Raw genomic sequence first — 16,622 nt, forward strand, 5'->3', positions numbered from 1 at the left:
ACATTTGTATATGCCAAGAAAACTCTGTCTAAGCATTTAGGACCTATGATCCTATCCCACGCCTCTGGCCTATTTTTCAGGAAATAACAAATAAAATAAATCAGCTATACCACAATCTATCGCAAGGCGACATGAGACATTGCACTTAATGGGCTGTAACTGGGAAATTATCATAGAGCAAGATAGGTTAATCTAGCGTGTCGGTCACTCCTGGCCCAGCGCGTCCATTTGGTCAATGCCCAAACCCCTCCCTGGCTCCGCCTCTGCCATTTCTTGTGCTAATGCAGGCAACCCAGTGAAACATCCCATGGGTGGTCTTCTCCCCGAAGAAAATGATACCCATAACCTCAGTGTCCTGAGGTCACACTCTTAACATGGCCTGTGAAAAAGGGACAAGAGAGCAGTCTCTGCTGAAAATTATAACTGTTATTTATCTCCTTTCTTCCATTGCTTCCCCCTGCTCAGAGCAGAAAAAGCCGAGTTTATTCTTAGAAATAAATCCTCCAAATGACAAATTTTAGCATTTCTACAGGTTAGCCTTGCCCAGTGGGTACTAGTGTTCGAAGGACACTCTCAAGGCCCACCCCACCCCCCAGACTTTCAGTCATCCAGGACTTAATCATGTTCACAATATCCAGTTCACCATGGTGGCCAATGTTGTAGGGAAGCGCTGGGTTTTCATACACATTTTAGAAAGTTTTCTAGCAAGGCCCAAAGTGAAAAAGGGAAGCTGAGTTAACCATGAATTAACTGGGAAGTCAGAATAGTAGCCACCATGTCCAGTACCAGGCATCACTAATCAAGAGGTGTGTGCTCTTCTCTGTGTATACAGGAGTGAGAAAGAGACAGGGCGGGAGGGAGAGAGAGGAGGAGAAGAACTGTCCTCCTAAAGGCTTTCTCGGGGTGCAGAAGGCCTCTGCCAGCTCCAACTCCCTCCATCAAGCTGGGAACACAGCCCCGCACTGAGGCCATGCCCCCTCCTGACCAATGGATCAGCCATACTTCCAAGATCAGATCCTCCTGAGGTGGACGTGGTGACCAGAAGAGGGGTACACTCACCGTGAAGACCACCTTCAGGTTGTTGAGCATCTCGATCTCCTTCGGGAAGCCCCTGCTGCCCCATCGTACCAAGTAGTTCTCACTGTGGGAAGATGAGCGGTAGCCTATTACTGCAAGGGCTCCACAGTTGTCTGTCCAAACCATTCAACACGAGCACCTACTATGTGCCTGCACCAGCCTGGCAGCTGACGAGGTGCCTCTGAGAGATCCCAGCTGTGTTGGCAAACCGACCTTAGAGGAGCAAGGGAAGAATGACAGACACACATGTGGCCATGTCCTCTTTCCTTCCCTATCTGTTGAGCACTTTCTGGAACAAGTGCTTAATACTTTAGAAGAGCCGCTGAGAGGTTATTGAGAAAGAGATGGGAGGAAAAACGATTTCGGCATGCTTTTCTGGACCTTATGAATATATTGCTCTCCCCCGTCTCCCCACTTCTGAGACTGAGTAAAGATTTGAATTCTTTTCAATCATCCCTTTGAGGCAGTAGTGTTTCCTTGAATGGAATGTCATTCTGTGGTGGCTCATGCAGGATCTTAGCCACCATCCAAGATACTCTTAAACAACTATTTAAATGCATTTGTCCTACTATTTATGTGAAATTGTGCTTGATTCAACTAAGAAATAGATTCAAGGGTTAAGCAGTAACCTTAACCAGAGGCCAGACCATGTAGGTCTTGTAGGCCATGAAAGGCTTCAGACTGGACCCTAAGAATAATGGAGCCTGCTGAGGGTTTTCCTGAGGGGACAGGGACTGAGCAAGTCCCATCAGGCAGAGATCCCCTGACACTGATGCATAATTGCTTACCATCTCACCCCCTCGAGTCACCAGACCCAGTGTGATCACAGTGTCAGCACAGCCATGCCAAGGAGACAGAGAGTCAGCACGGGTCTAACTTAAAACAAGCAGGTCACCGCTCGCTAAGTGGAGTGGCTAGGTTTTCCAGGCCCTCCAGGACCATATACTTGGTGCCAAATAAATGCCATTATTTTGAATTAGAAAAAAATAAATAAATAACACCCTAAACCCAAAGTTAGCTCCAGAGGGCGTGATAAGTGACTTCAGCAAAGCTGAGGGGCCGCCTCCCTCTATGGAGCTTTGTGCCGCTCACATCTTACTTTCTCTCCGCTCATCCCTGGAAGATTAATGAAGGCCGTTGAGTAAAGTTCAAGAAGGAAATGGAACCAGTAGCAAAAAAGAGCACAGCCTCAGATTAGCCAATGTTTAAAAAGTCAACTTACATGTAACTTTTTCATCCTTTAAAAAAAAAAATTCCTCAGTAATCTAAAAAAGAATTTTTTGGAATTCACAGCAAACTAGGGAGATTCTATCAAAAAAAAAAAAAAAAAAAGAAAGAAAGAAAGAAAGAAAAGAAAAAAAACCAACCATGAACCTATATCAATATTATTCCTTCCTACTAGTTATTTATGGACTGTTCCTATTGAAATGCATAGGCATTTTCCAGTACCTTCCATCACATGTAGCCATCCCCTTAGTGACCCAGCCTGCTACATCCAAACAGCAGGAGCCAGCAATTTTCTTCTAGGAGAAATGCAATCATAAATAAGAAAAGCAATTTAGAGGTCTGAGCTGGTCCCATCCATCCTTGCCTGGAACACCTGGGTAATAAAACCTGAAGGCTCAAGCCGCCAGGACAGGTGGGACCGCCTTTGATGATGCCCTCCTCACAGGAAAGGAGGCCCATTTCAATTCCCTCCTGGGCCCTATGTGGACAAATATTACCATGGCCTGATGCCCGAGGTGCTACTGCTTTGCCCTACAAAACTTTACTTTCAGTTTCTCAAACCAGATTTCTTCAGGAATCCACTGCACATCTCACCTTGATTCAACCCAACAAGATCAGGCCCAGAAAAATTCTCTCCAGCCCACATCAGGTCATGCTAAGGAGGCCCTAATTCTGATGCCAGGGCCAGGTAAACCCTGACTAGAGCAGGCAGGAGTGGAGATTTCTTTCCTAGAGAGTGAGAAGCTCTGCAGGGTCAGACTGATGTAGCAAGTGTTTCCCAACTCCCCACCCTTCTCCTCTCCCCGTCTTTCTCTCATTTCTCCTCCTTCTGTTTTTATAGCTCTTCATTCTCTTGCTCCTCCTGCTCACCTCGCACCCCACCTCCACCCCAAGGGATGCTCCTGAGGTATCACTCCCACATGCCCCAACAGGCATGTCACCCAGGGTGGTGCATCAGAGACAGAGCTGCCATCTCCTTGCTCCACAAAGCTAGGTCAGGCCATCCACAACTGAGAGGGGTCAGTGGCCCGGGCACCCTCGTCAATGTGACAGTAAGGAGTCCTCCTGCTTGCTAAGAAATAGGGAGGGTTCTGACAATGTTTTTAGGATCTTTCTCACAGGAGCCTTGGGAGTGACTGTCAGGGAACCGCAAGGGATCTCTGACACAGGCCACTATAAGGTGGGTTCTGAGGGATCAGAAAAACTTGTTCTTAGCGTCGTATGCACTGAGGCCAAACCAGGTGTACTGGGCTGACTCTGTAACTTCAGGGTCCTGGGTGAGCCACCAAGCATAGCTCTCTACTCCAGTGGTGCTGAAGCTCTGGTGAAAACCATTTTTGCTTTTTGATGCAACTCATTTATTGGTGACAGACAATGGTCTGCCTTTGAAGTCAGATAGACCTGAGTACAAATCTTGGCTCTGCCATTTATAACTATGTGGCCTCTAGTCAAGGTGCTGGGCTTCCTTGGTCCTCCTTTTCTCACTCAGATGGCAGGGAGTGATGAGGACCAAATGCAATCATTTGCAGGTCTCAGCTCAGTCTTCTTAGATGACTCTGCGCCTCTCAGATGTCTTCAGGGGAGCCGTGATTGATTAAAGCACCGCCACTTGCAGTGTGGCGACAACCAAGCTAGGAAGATATCCATGTCTCCAGGTTTTTCCATGAAGACAGAGAGATAATGCTTCAGCTCCGTTTTAATATGTCAACCAGTGACCACTGGCCCTAAACTCCAGGGCATGAGACAGGCAGTGGTCCCCTAGGAGGAAGGTTGTCTGAACCACAGGAGAGTTCAGGGGGCTGACTGTGGGGGCTGGTGGTGCTCCACAGTCTCCTCCTTGGGGATCCCCAGAGGTGTTTTCCCTTCTTTAAGGAAGGCACCCAGAAGTTCCCTCACCTCCTCCATTCCCAGAGCAATTAATCAAAGTAGCAATAATAATAGCCACTGCCTCTTAGAGCGCATGTGCCAGGCCCATGCTTTACAGGCTTTTCTCATTAAAACCTGAAAGAAAGGATAGCACTCATATTTTGTAAATGCGAAACTCAGGCTTAAGATTGGTCCACAGCCTAAGGTCAAGAAGAATGAAAACACAAAGGTGAGGTTGTGCACATGGACAGACCTTAAGGAGGATGTGGAGAGTTCATCATTCACTTCCCAACTCCCATAAAACTAGGTATTGTTCTATCCAATGAGACAAGTGAATCTTGTAATTTCTGGTTGTTTTCTTGTCATCAAAACCTACTGACAAAACCCTATAACTATAACTGCGCTGTGGAAAAAGTCTGGTGGGAAGTCACACTTTCATCTGACCCCCAGGCCCTCCAAAGGAATGATTTCCACATTCTCAGGCTGCTTTTCCTCCATGTGGGAATTTATTCCACAAGTGATAGTGGGGAGAAGAGATGCTGGGTGCTCTGCCAAACTCCAACCTCCCACGTACACGGAGGTCAGGCAATGCTGAGCGCACCTACCTTATGACCATTTGCTTGTTGGGGTCATAGAGAGACATGAAGAGTTCAGCATCTTCCCCAATTCTGCACACAAAGTTCCTCACAAAGACATAGAGGCTGTGGGTGGGGGAAGAAGAGATCCTAGAGTACATTCCATAATCAGGCTGGTCTTTTGACTACGTGGTGGAAGGAAGAAGAAAGATGGAACATATTAGCTCAGCACCACTTAAGACAACAGAAGCAGTCCTGGATATTAGGAGTTAGTCAGGGTTAAACCTAAATATTTCAGCACTACATGTAGCTCTACTGTCAAATTTCTGCAATCTGAATGAAGTCACTTTGACTCTATTGACTTTAATCTTCCTATTCTGGGAAACACCATCATGGACCCCATAGTCTTCATGGAGTTATTTCTTCACAAAGAAAAAAAATGCTTAATGGACTTTATCAGAACTACAATCTTTTGCTCTTTGAAAGGTGCATTTTAAAATGAAAAGGTGAGGCACAGACTGGAAGAAGTCTGTAAAACACACCTCACAAAGAATCTGTATCTAGACTGGGCATAGTGGCACATGCCTGTAATCCCAGTTGCTCGGGAGGCTGAGACAGGAGGATTGCGAGTTCAAAGCTGGGGTCAGCAATGGCGAGGCACTAAGTAACTCAGTGAGACCCTGTCTCTAATAAAATACAAAATAGGACTGGGGATGTGGCTCAGTGGTTCAGTGCCCCTGAGTTCAATCCCTGGTACCCCCCGCCCCTGCGAAAAAAAGAAACTATATCTATAACATACAAATAATTTGACAATTTTGATTAATGAGACAAACAACCCAATTTAAATGGGTAAAATATTTGAACAGTCACTTCACAAAAGAAGATACAAATGGCAAAGGCCAGTAAGCACATTAAGAGATGCTCAACCTCAGGGGCCAGCAGGGAAATGAGAATTAAAATCATCATGAAAAGCCTGTAAAGCTATCACTACACAATAGCTAGGATAACTGCAGTGAAAAACTGACAACACTGCATGTTGGAAAGACTGTAGAGCAACTGGAACACTGATATGCTGCTGGGGGTGGGGGTGCAAAATTATACAGTTGTTTTGGGAAACTTTTTGAAAAGTTGCACATACACTTATCATATGGTCCAGGAATCCCACTGTGAAGTATTACCCAAAAGGAATGAAACATGTTCATGCAAAGATTTGTTTGCAAATGTTCTTAGCAGCATTAGTTACAACAACCCCAAAGTGGAAACTATCCATTGGTCAATTAAAAAAAAAAAAAAATATATATATATATATACACACAAAATTATACACACACATCTCACACACACACACACACACACACACACACACACACACAACTGGTCAGTAGTATATCGATTGACAATGAAAAGGGCCAACACATTAATATGCACAATAACCCGAGCCTCCAAAACATGATGCTGAGCTGAAGGAAGTCTACCATAGGACGCCAACATTGAAACTCCCCGAACTCATGAGAATGAGGAGGAAGTACAAGAAACATTGGGGGCCATGGAAATGTTCTATATGTTGTTCTATGTGTTCTATATGTGCTGAAGATGAGTCAGCAGCATATATTACTAAGATTCATTAAAGTACAGCTTAAAATGAGTAAATTTTACTATGTACAAATTATATCTTTAAAAAATGAAAGTAAACTTGCTTTCAAATAATACATACATTTAAAATGTAAATTATATTTTTACCCCTCCTTGAAATGTCTTCTTGGATTGTCATCATACTAGGACCAAGCCTAGTGATTCCTAATGTCAGGAACTCAGTTTCTTCAAGGACCAGATCCTGCCACCCACCTCTCCAAATCACTGCCCCATCCACTGGGCTTTCTATTCCTCAAACATGCAAAACTCAGTTCTGCCTCAGGACCTTTGCACTTGCTGCTCCCTCTGCCTAGCCCACAGGCCTTCCCAGGCAGTGCCTGCATATCCCTTAGGCTCCTGTTCAGAGTTTACTCTCAACAGGCCTTTCCTGACCAGCCCTTCTAAAGTAGCTCCTGATTCACTCTGAGTCACAAAACCCTGGTTGATTGCCTTTTAGAAATGTATCACCATCTGGAATTGATTTTTCTTTTATTTATTTACTTTTTTTTACTACCTTTTTGGTCTTTTTTCTAGAATTCAAAAACTCCAAGAGATTAGGAATCTTGCCTGGCATTTAACTACCTTTGGGATGCATGCTGAATGAATTACAGATCTGAGTACAAAAACACAATCAAGTGTGTGTGATTACTGATCATTTCAGGTCATAGGACAGATGGCCCCTTGAATAATACACAGTCTGGTTAATTAGCCTATTATTTTAAGTTTATGGTGTGTTAAATGCCTGCCTCACTGGCCAAAGCCTCTTTAGCAAAGCTCACCATTTCCTCCTTGATGCGCTCTGTGATTTTATCAGTTGCTTCTTCATGCGCGTGGAACAGGCTGATGACACTGGTGTTATCAGGGTCCAAGATGTTCCCATCCTCATCTCTGACAATCAGATCGAGCTCAAGGATTCTGAAAAGCAAAACCTGGAGATGAACAGAAATCAGGGAGGCCTGCGGGACGCTGGTGAGGAGTGTTTAGCAGGAAGCTCAAGCAGTTGAGGACCTCATGGTCACAGAGACACGCTGCACACAGATGGCCTGGGACATAGCTTGGGGTGCAGATCTGTGCTGCACCACCTCTTAGGGCAGGGCATACCATAAAGTGCTCCAATGTGGTGTTTCCTGTGATGTCACAGCAGGAAGAACACCCAGCGTGCAACAGGGGTGTGTGTCGCAGCACAGTTTACATCAGCAAAGTGTTAAAGTGTGTGTGTGTGTGTGTGTGTGTGTGTGTGTGTGTGTGTCTCAAAAGAGAAATGGCTGAACTGTGATGGAAGACTTAGGGCTTAAAAGGATTATGTAATTTTGATGTGTTTAATGACATAAATGTATCAGAGGGAAAAAAAGATACGGAAAGATGGCAGTGTATTTTATGTGGAAAGGTAGCAGAATGCAACAGTCACTAATATGGCAGTATGTAAAAATGTGGATGTGTAACCGATGTGATTCTGCAATCTGTATTTGGGGTAAAAATTGGAGTTCATAACCCACTTGAATCTAATGTATGAAATATGATATGTCAAGAGCTTTGTAATGTTGTGAACAACTAATAAAAAAAGGACAGAAAAAAATAAAACAAAAAAATTAAACAATAAAACAACAACAACAACAACAAAAAAAACAGGTCGGATGTGTCACATGGGTATGTGTATAAAAGTAATAAGGAACAGGGAATGATCTGGACAAAAAAGGAGCACAGGACCAATAAGGGTCACCTGTGAGAGAGAGGGGGGTCAGGGCTGGGAAGGCAGGAGGGGACAAAGGAGGCATGTGCTTATCTTCATGTGCTTACTGTTTACACACACACACACACACACACACACACATTCTCAAATCGTATTCAATAAAAATTTGAAAATAGCCATGGGAGAAAGCAATCTCAGATATATTGATCGTCACCCACGGCTGCTCTTCAGCCACTGGACTCTCAGGCCATGAGCTTGTTAGATATTGATCTGTTTCAGCAGCATGTCTCATTCTGATTGGCATCAGCAATGCTGACAGCAAACACTCACAAAGCAGTTAGGGTAAGTTCGCATATGTTAAATATTTTACACGTGACAAGGGTTTTAATCTTCCTGGCAATGCTGTAACATGCAGACTGGGGAGGTGGGGGGCGGGGGAGGGCTGATTAGTTTGCTCAAGGTCACAGAGCTAGTAAAGACCAGCATTTGGTTTGCACTCCTAACTTCTGAAGATCCTTCCTGGATAGGAGGAGCCCAGGAGCAGTTATGGGTTGGGTTGGGAGGGCAGGTGAGTCAAGGTGGCCTTAACTTGAAGCTGCTCTTGCACTTGGCATGGAGCAGCAGAACCCTAGCTGCTCACGTGTACAGGTAGGGGAGGTGGCTCACAGAGGTGCTGGGCACCTCCACCTGGTACCAGACTCCGGAAGGGCAGCAAGGACAAATGAAGGAGACCAGGTCTTCATTTCTTATTTGAGAATCAAATTGAGAAGCACATCTCTCATCTCATCAAAATGCAAGTGGAAGGGAGCAAAGGAGCGCCCATTTGTCCACCCTCATTAGGAAATTAATTCCCAATGAGACATGACTCAGAATGCTGCAGGGCCACGCTCCCACCCAGGATGCTCAGGGGGGACAAACGCATGCCACTCATGCTGAGTAGAGGTGCCTGTGACCTCGGCAAAGATGGAGCAGAGCCGATACATAATTTAATGCCCAGATCTCTCTAGCTCTTTCTCTTCAAAATTTATCAAAGTGGATTTGGTTCTAAAATGCATGAATAAAACATCCTCCCAGGATCTGGCTATCTTGGGATTTGGAGAAGTCATTTGAGGATTCCTCACTCCTTGGATACCAAAGAGTCTGTCCAGTACCAGCCTCGCCTGGAATTTTGGAAGCTTTAACAGTCGAGGCAAGATTGACAGCATCGCTGGGGCCCAGGTCAGGAGAGGCTGTTCTTCAACAGCCGCCACCGCCCTGAGCTCAGCAGCTGTTGGTGTGGGGAGGGAGCAGTTTGACATGTTCTCTTCAGGAAGTTGCCCTGTGGCTCTTCTCTGTTCAAGAAAGTGATCAAATGAATCCAAGATGAGGGTGAGAAAGAAGCTCCCACTTTAAGCATTTTGAAAAGTAAAAAAGGTGATGAAAACAGAGTGGCTCTTGCTGTGGCTCCCTCTTGCACGCAGAGTAGGTCCAAAGTTCAACACTTGGCCCTCGGTCCGCAAGTGTCCAGGCCCTGTCTACTTGCCTCTGTCTCCCCCACTTTCTCTCTCTCTCTGCACCATTTCTCCAGTCAGATTCCGGGCAGTGTCGCCCTCGCCCTGCCTCCTCGGGCCTTTCGTCCATGCTCCCTGCCTTCTTGAAGCGCCTCCCTTCACTGACCCACACAGCCACATTGGGCTGCGCCCCGAATTCTGTAGCTGTGCTCCCTTGTTCAAATCCCACTGCCTCTTGGGCCAAAGCTCCTAATCATTCTGTGAGCTTCTTTCTCTTTCTCTGAGAAACAGGGACAATACTAATGACAGCCTCGTAAAGTCATGGTACTAAGGAACTGAGCTAATAGATGGAAAGTACTTAAAAGCTAGCACCTGGTGTGCGGAGAACACCCAGTAAGTTATCACCAGCTCTCCCTGCTTGCTCTCCTAATAGATGTTCTCCTTAAAAATAGAGGCCATATTTTGTATACCTCTGTCCCCTTGGGCCCTACCAGGTGTGCAACAAAAGAGCTGAAGGAGAGAACAGGCTGACCCTAACCTCTCCTCCCAAGACTCAGCTCAGGGCTGAGCTGAACCTGTTCCAGGGCTCCTCCAACTGCCGCAGCAGCTCTGCCCAGACTCTGGGCCTCCAGGCTTTCACATCCCATAGTGAAGCTCTGAGGCCCCAAGATGCCAGGCCAATGGTAATGTGCCTAGTTCTGTCTCACTTGCAACTGAAGTGGACAGGGAAGAGAAGCAGAAGCAAGGGGCCCCTTGGTGGGGCCCCCATCCTCAGCGGCAGGGCATCTCTCACTTCCCCAGAGGACGCTGACTGGAACTGAAAGCTCAGGGCTGGGCAGGGAGGTGGCGAGGAGGAAGGCCTGGGTTAAGGCAGCCTCTCCTTCCCCTCCTCCTCACCACCCATTTGGGTACCGCTCTGTGCACACCCACTGTTGCAGACCCTGACCCAGGCACAGGCCATGGGGTGAGCTAGACTGTCAGGGTCTCAGAGGAGCCCCCTGGGGCAGCAAAGAGGCAGAGTTTGAGGGAAGTGACTGCTTCCCAGGTGCCAAGGGTTAGGTGCACCTGGCACAGCTGCACCTGAGGGCAGGAAATTGGGGAGGGCTTCCTAAGAGCAGCAACCAAGTCCTTCCTCCCTGGTCCTGCTTGTCGGGAGTCCTGATGGAGGAAATAGCATCTGAAGGTCACAGATGTGACCCTGATTCCTAGCTGCAACTGTACTCTTCTAAAGATGCCATCACATCGCCGGCAGCAGCTGCTGCATGGCAAATCCTTCCTGTCACTTGGGGATGACGTGCCTTATAAGCAGATCTGAACATGCTTGCCAGAAGCCAACAGGGGACCATGGAGGGACTGTGTCCTGGTGTGGGAAGTGCTCTAAGTTGGACTCATTGACTTTCTTCTTTGGCTCCTCTCCCTAGGGCACACAGCAAGGGCAAGAAATCCTGGCTGCTGGGGAAATCTCCTGGCATTCCCATTGGGTGGGCTTCCCGACCTCCCCTCAGCCCAGTATTCCAGGCTCCTGGCCCACCCTGCAGCCTCCTGACGTGCCAGGCACTCTCCTTCTTAGTCAACCACCCATTAGGGGCCGTCTCCTCCAGGAAGCCTCCCTTGACTTCCCTCTCCAAGTCATATTAAGAGCTCCCTTGCTTCTGAAGCCATCAAACTTGGCACAGTTCATGTCAACTCACAGCTTACTCCCAAGTGGCTAGTGATCTCTTAGTGGGTAGGGACTTTAGTTTCTGCAGCCCCAACATCTCACAGGAGATCAGCCCAACCATAAGTGCTCCCCATGTGCTTGACTGAACACATGAGCAGGAGCTTGGAGGGCAATCAGAAAACACAAGGCAGGGAGCCCTAGTTCTCAAATGCCATCCACGTCGCAGAGTGGCCAGGCCCAGAGACTCTGGACAGACTGCCCATGTCTGCATTCTGGTTCTGCCATTTACTAGCTGTGGAACTCTTCACAAGTCACTTAACTGAGAGCCTCCATTTCCTCATCCCAAACCCTGGGATAATCAAACCACATGCCCCGTTGAGCCATTGGAAGAATTAAATGAGACAACACATGGAAAACACTTAATACAAAACCCTTTGCAAAATAAACTCAGATCAAGTATGACAATAATGTCACAGCTATTATTAGCAGTGGTCACCCTGCCTCAAAGAATTACTTTGTTTTCTCTATTTTGCTTTCTCCGTAACTTCATTCAAAGGCCAACCAATGCCTGCTTACCTTCCCCTTTCTGGAAAATACTTTTGTCACTGTGCCTGTGAGTTAGTTGGTGGCATGTGGCTTGGATAATTTAGGATGGGAGAAGAGGCTTCAAGTCTCACACTGGGATTTAAAGGAGCGTTTTGTAAATGCAGGGATAAAATGACAACGAAGCTGAAAGCGACCAGCGGTGACTTTGCTCCCGATCCCTTGGAACTAGGTTAAATGAGTGTCCTAAATCTCTCCGCCTGCTAATAAGCCCTGCGTAAGCAAGCCGGCTCTGCCTGCATGTCCCTGGGTCCCCGGGGGTGATAACAAAGGCACACAGGCAGGGCCCTTGGTAGCCACCATCTCCCAAATAGAAAGTGGCAAACAGGCGTCTAAAAATGAAACCAAGCTTCTAAGGAGGGAGAGAGAAGAAGGAGGGTGGCCGGGAGGAAAGCGGCTTTTCAGGGGCCCAAGAGGTTACTTGTTGCCATAGTCGATCTTGGACGTGACTTTCTGTTTCAGCTCCTTCAGCTCGTCCTTGGGCAGCGTCCCCGAGAGAAGCTGGGACCTCCACTCCATCAGGTCGTACATCATGGACTGCACTTGCAGGAAGCGCTCCTTTTTGCTGGTCTAGGACAGGAAACAAGGAAATGATCCCTAATGACCCATGCTGAGGGCACTTGGTGAGCAGTGCCAAGGTCGGGCAGCTATTCGGGGCCCGGCTCTGACCTGCTCCAGCTCCAGCCAGCAACTGAGGATAGGATGGCGAGCTCAGCTGTGCACATATTTGCTCCCCGGACCTGTGGGGTTCTCAACAGCAGAAGTCACAACCCCAATCACTTCCTAGTTAAAGAAAGGGTGACTTCTGACTCATTGGCAAAGTGGTTTGTTCAACAGAAATTCCAGGGGAGTCTGCTATAGGGAGGTCCCAGAGCTCAGGTCCTTAAGGCAGTGAGATGGCAGTACTCCCTGAAGCGGAGTGTGGGTGTGGACCTGCAGGATGCATGACTGCTTTGGGTGGTGCAAAATACAGCCCCAGATGACACTGGCCAACCCGGTGACTCTCCTCCACTCTCCCCGCCATCCTTCTGTTTACAGGGGCAGGGAAGAGGATGCAGTTCCATGGCAAGATGTCTCATACCCCTTACAGTTCGTTACTTTCTTTTTTAACACACAGAGAGAAGGCCTGGCCCTCAGAGCTTCCTTGGGCACTGCAGTAAGCACCTAGCAGTCCTGTCTCACTTTCCCTGAATGTATTTGAATGATGTTTTTCCAATCATGCCAGACCCTTTGGGCTTTCTACTAGAGAAAGAGCACGTGGCATAATAAAATCCACACACATCTGGTCTTTGTCCCTGGTGCCTGGTGCTATGCTCCAAATATCCTCAAAGGAGGCAGAGTGACAGGAACACCTCTTTATTGTCAAAGGCTACCTGAGTTTATTCTAATGGAACAACTTTGGGTGGCCCCCTCGATAGCTGCAGGATACATAATGGATTTGAGAGTCGTACTTTCAGCCCTACTCTCCTTCTTCCTGGTCACCCTCACTTGGACGGAGTGGGGGCTAGATTTTAATCACCAGTGGCCAGTGACTTGATGAATTCTGACCACGTAGTGCGACTTTGATCCATACCCCACCAGTTCGAGGAGCTTCCAGGTGGTGGGATGGTGATGCACCCAGAGAGAACAAGGAAGCTATGTGACCCATGTTCCTTGCCCTACATTTCTCTTCCATTTGGCTCTTCCTGAATTATCTCTCTTATAATGAAACAGCCATCGTGGGCAGAGCAGTTTCCTGAGATCTGGGAGATGTTCTAAGGATTGTGGGGCCTAGATGGGGCAGGGAGGGCACCCAGGCAGGGACAAGCATCAGGAGTCCCTGAATTGTAGCCAAGTCTGACAGAAATGTGACAGCCTTGGGGCCGGCATCTGAAGTGAAGGAAACTCATGGGCCTTTAAACCCATGGAGTTTCTGCCAATTCTAGGTGGGAAGCACCCACTGAATGGCATGGCAGGGCCCAGCTGGGATTGAGATGGTGCAGCACACTACTGAGTTCTTTATGTAAATTATCTAATTATCTAAATAAGTCATCTAAACTATCTACCAAAAAAGGGATCCAATCTGGGTGTGAAGTAAATATGACACAGGTGGCGTGTAGGGATGGCACAAACCATGGAGGTGATACTGAAACAATAGAGGTTAAAGGATTTCTTCCCTGGAGTGAAAGGCATGATGGACCAGCTGGTCAAATATTTCTTAGTGGAAAATGCCAAGCCTCCATGGTATAGGTGTATGGATGTTTTGAAAAAGGAAGTGGAGACGAACAGGAAATCATTTTAGCTGCAAGCAGACCCTTCATCCCCTGCTATGGCTAGAATATGATCAGTGTCCCTCAAAGGTTTCAAGTATTAAAATTTAATCCTCATTGTAAGATGCTGAGAGGTGGAAACTTCACCTGACTGTGGGGTTTAGAGGTGGAGCCTTTGGAAAGTGATTAGGATAAGAGAAGGCCATTAAGATAGAGTCCCCATGATTGAATCCGGGTGGCTTTAAAAGAAGAGAGAGAAAGCCCAGACAGAAACCTCTACATGCCCATGCCCTATTTCTTGCCATGTAGATACTCTGTGCCCAGCTGGGACTCTGGAAGCAAGAAGGTGACCACCAAGGGCATGCACTAAGAGCCACATTAGACCTACTTTCTTTATAAAGTATCTTCCCTCAGGTATTTCGTGATGGTAATGAAAAAATGGACTACGCTCACTAAATTTTCCTGACGACATTTAGGAAGCTTATAGTATTAGTGGGCCAATCATAGCATTCTGAAATGTCCATGTGGGTATCAGCATGTAAGACCATTACAGGTGGCCTACAAATGGCCACACACACCAGCAAGGTGTGCCCAGTGCCACAAGGAACATGCAGCAGCCTCCACTGACTGTTTTCATTCAGCTTAAGAGCCTGCATAGCTAATTGCTCTCATTTAGGAGCTGTGGAGCATCAAAGAAAGATTTTAAATTAGATTTGCTTCAAAACAGGGAAAACACAAGCATGATGTGCTCTTTGTTTTTTCAGGGTCAAAGCTTCTTCATAGATCTTGGGACAATAGCCATCAGTTAATTAATATATGAGAGCACTGGTTCCCAAGGCACTGTTAGGAGAATACCAAATCTGATGCCCTGAGTTGATAAACATGTGGATCGCTAAGCCCCATCAGAAGAAGCTTTATCTTTTTATAGATATCAAGATGATTTATATGCAAACCTGAATTCAACAACTTTTGCACTAGTTTAAAATGCGAGGGACTGGATGTGTATCTCCTTGGTAGAGCCCTGGCCAACACACCCAAGGCCCTGGGTTCCATCCCCAGCACCACAAAACAAAAACCATAAGGATCACACCAGGACCCACTTATTAAGAATCTGTCACTAGCTTAGCTGTGTAGCTTTGAGAAAGCTGCTTAACCCTTTTGGGCCGTGATGTCCTCATACATGGTAGTGTGTGCTCTGCTACATCACAAAGCCACCTTGGCCGGCCCACTCAAAGCTAAATGCTAAACCTAAAATAAAATGAAAGTCACAAGAAGCTCCTGTCCCGGGCAGCAGGGTTGAGTCTTACCACATAGAGCTGTCTCCAGATGCTCCCCCATTCCCAAAGTGTCGTTGTCACTTCTTGTGCCAGAGGAATTTCTGCAGGAATGATGTTCTCAGTATTTCTATTTAGGGTGAGAAAGAGAGTGGCATGAAATTGGGATCCAGGTTTTAATAAGATGTGGGTAGATGTACATTAAGCTACAGCTGCTGAGAGCCTTCTTGACATCACAGGCAACAGCCATGCCCATTACATTATGCAAATACAAGAAGGGACTTCCTTCCATTGTCCCCCTTCAGCAGGGTGGGCTCCTCGTGCTCAATATGCAAGATTAGTCCATTTCAATAAGATTCTAAAGCAACTGCCAAGGAAAAGTTGGCTCCTCCAGACTGACTAATCCCCCCTAGAGTCAGATCTGAACCCAAGCAGTTTAGATTAGCTCTCCCACGAAGCCAGGGAAAGAGGCACAGACAGACAGAGGCACCGAAAGAGCCGAGCTGTGCATCCTGCACATCTGCCAAATCAGTCGCAAAGACAACAGGACAGCGGCAGCCACGAGCCAGGGAGGGTCAAGCATGGCGAAGAGCAGCAGGTACCTTCTTTTCTCGACAGTCACTTCCTTGATGTGGATGAAAGACTTGGGAAAGATGCCCTGTTGGAGACAAAATCAAATGAAATTAAAGGACATATCCCCCGAGACTCACCAAGGTCTTCATGGCTTTTGTCAAAAGCCAGTGACTGACTTTTAAAACCATGAAACCTTAAAGGAATCTTCTCAGCGTCCGAGCAGGGGTGGATTCTAGATCCATATGTTTAGGTCTAGTTGTTTTAGATTCCACAAAACCCCTCGGTCCCAAAGGGTGCTCCAACCCCATCCTGGATGCTCACACTCTCAGGAGAGAAGATGGCAGTCTTGGCAAAAAAGCTATCGGAGCCACTGCCTTCAGTGAGAAGAGACCCTCTGCTTCTTCCCGACCTGCCCAATTTCAGGAGCGCTCTGTCCTTCGCAGTCAGGAACAGCTGGCCCTGAGCTAACAGTCCTGTGGGCTGGCTGGATCTGAGACCTCTTCCCTGGTTTTGCTTTGTTGTTCTTTGGGAGAGTAGAGTAGGATGGGGCCTCCCAGCTCAGCATGTCGGGAAGAAGAAAGGGGCCTCTATTGTGCTCTTGCTGCATAAGCTCAGCTAACAAGAGAAACTTATCAATTGCTCAGAAAGTCCTCAGTAAAACCAAGCAAAATGCACACTGGGTCACCTGGTCACTGTTGCTAGACTC

At 47.1% G+C, this 16,622-nt stretch overlaps 1 protein-coding gene across 1 annotated transcript in view; it reads right to left on the reverse strand.

Annotated features, from left to right (window-relative positions):
* DOCK2 (dedicator of cytokinesis 2) overlaps positions 1 to 16,622 on the reverse strand; it is a 400,926-nt gene that overhangs the window by 359,302 nt on the left and 25,002 nt on the right. Inside the window, exons 4-9 of the mRNA XM_081269393.1 lie at positions 15,946 to 16,001; positions 15,377 to 15,473; positions 12,242 to 12,390; positions 7,157 to 7,292; positions 4,776 to 4,930; positions 1,060 to 1,141 (exon numbers count right to left, since the gene is read on the reverse strand). Coding sequence (XP_081125519.1) covers positions 1,060 to 1,141; positions 4,776 to 4,930; positions 7,157 to 7,292; positions 12,242 to 12,390; positions 15,377 to 15,473; positions 15,946 to 16,001 — 675 coding nt within the window. The remainder of the gene's footprint in view (positions 1 to 1,059; positions 1,142 to 4,775; positions 4,931 to 7,156; positions 7,293 to 12,241; positions 12,391 to 15,376; positions 15,474 to 15,945; positions 16,002 to 16,622) is intronic.

Source organism: Spermophilus citellus (assembly GCF_964194105.1).
Source record: "Spermophilus citellus genome assembly, chromosome: 1".
Lineage (NCBI taxonomy): Eukaryota > Metazoa > Chordata > Mammalia > Rodentia > Sciuridae > Spermophilus > Spermophilus citellus.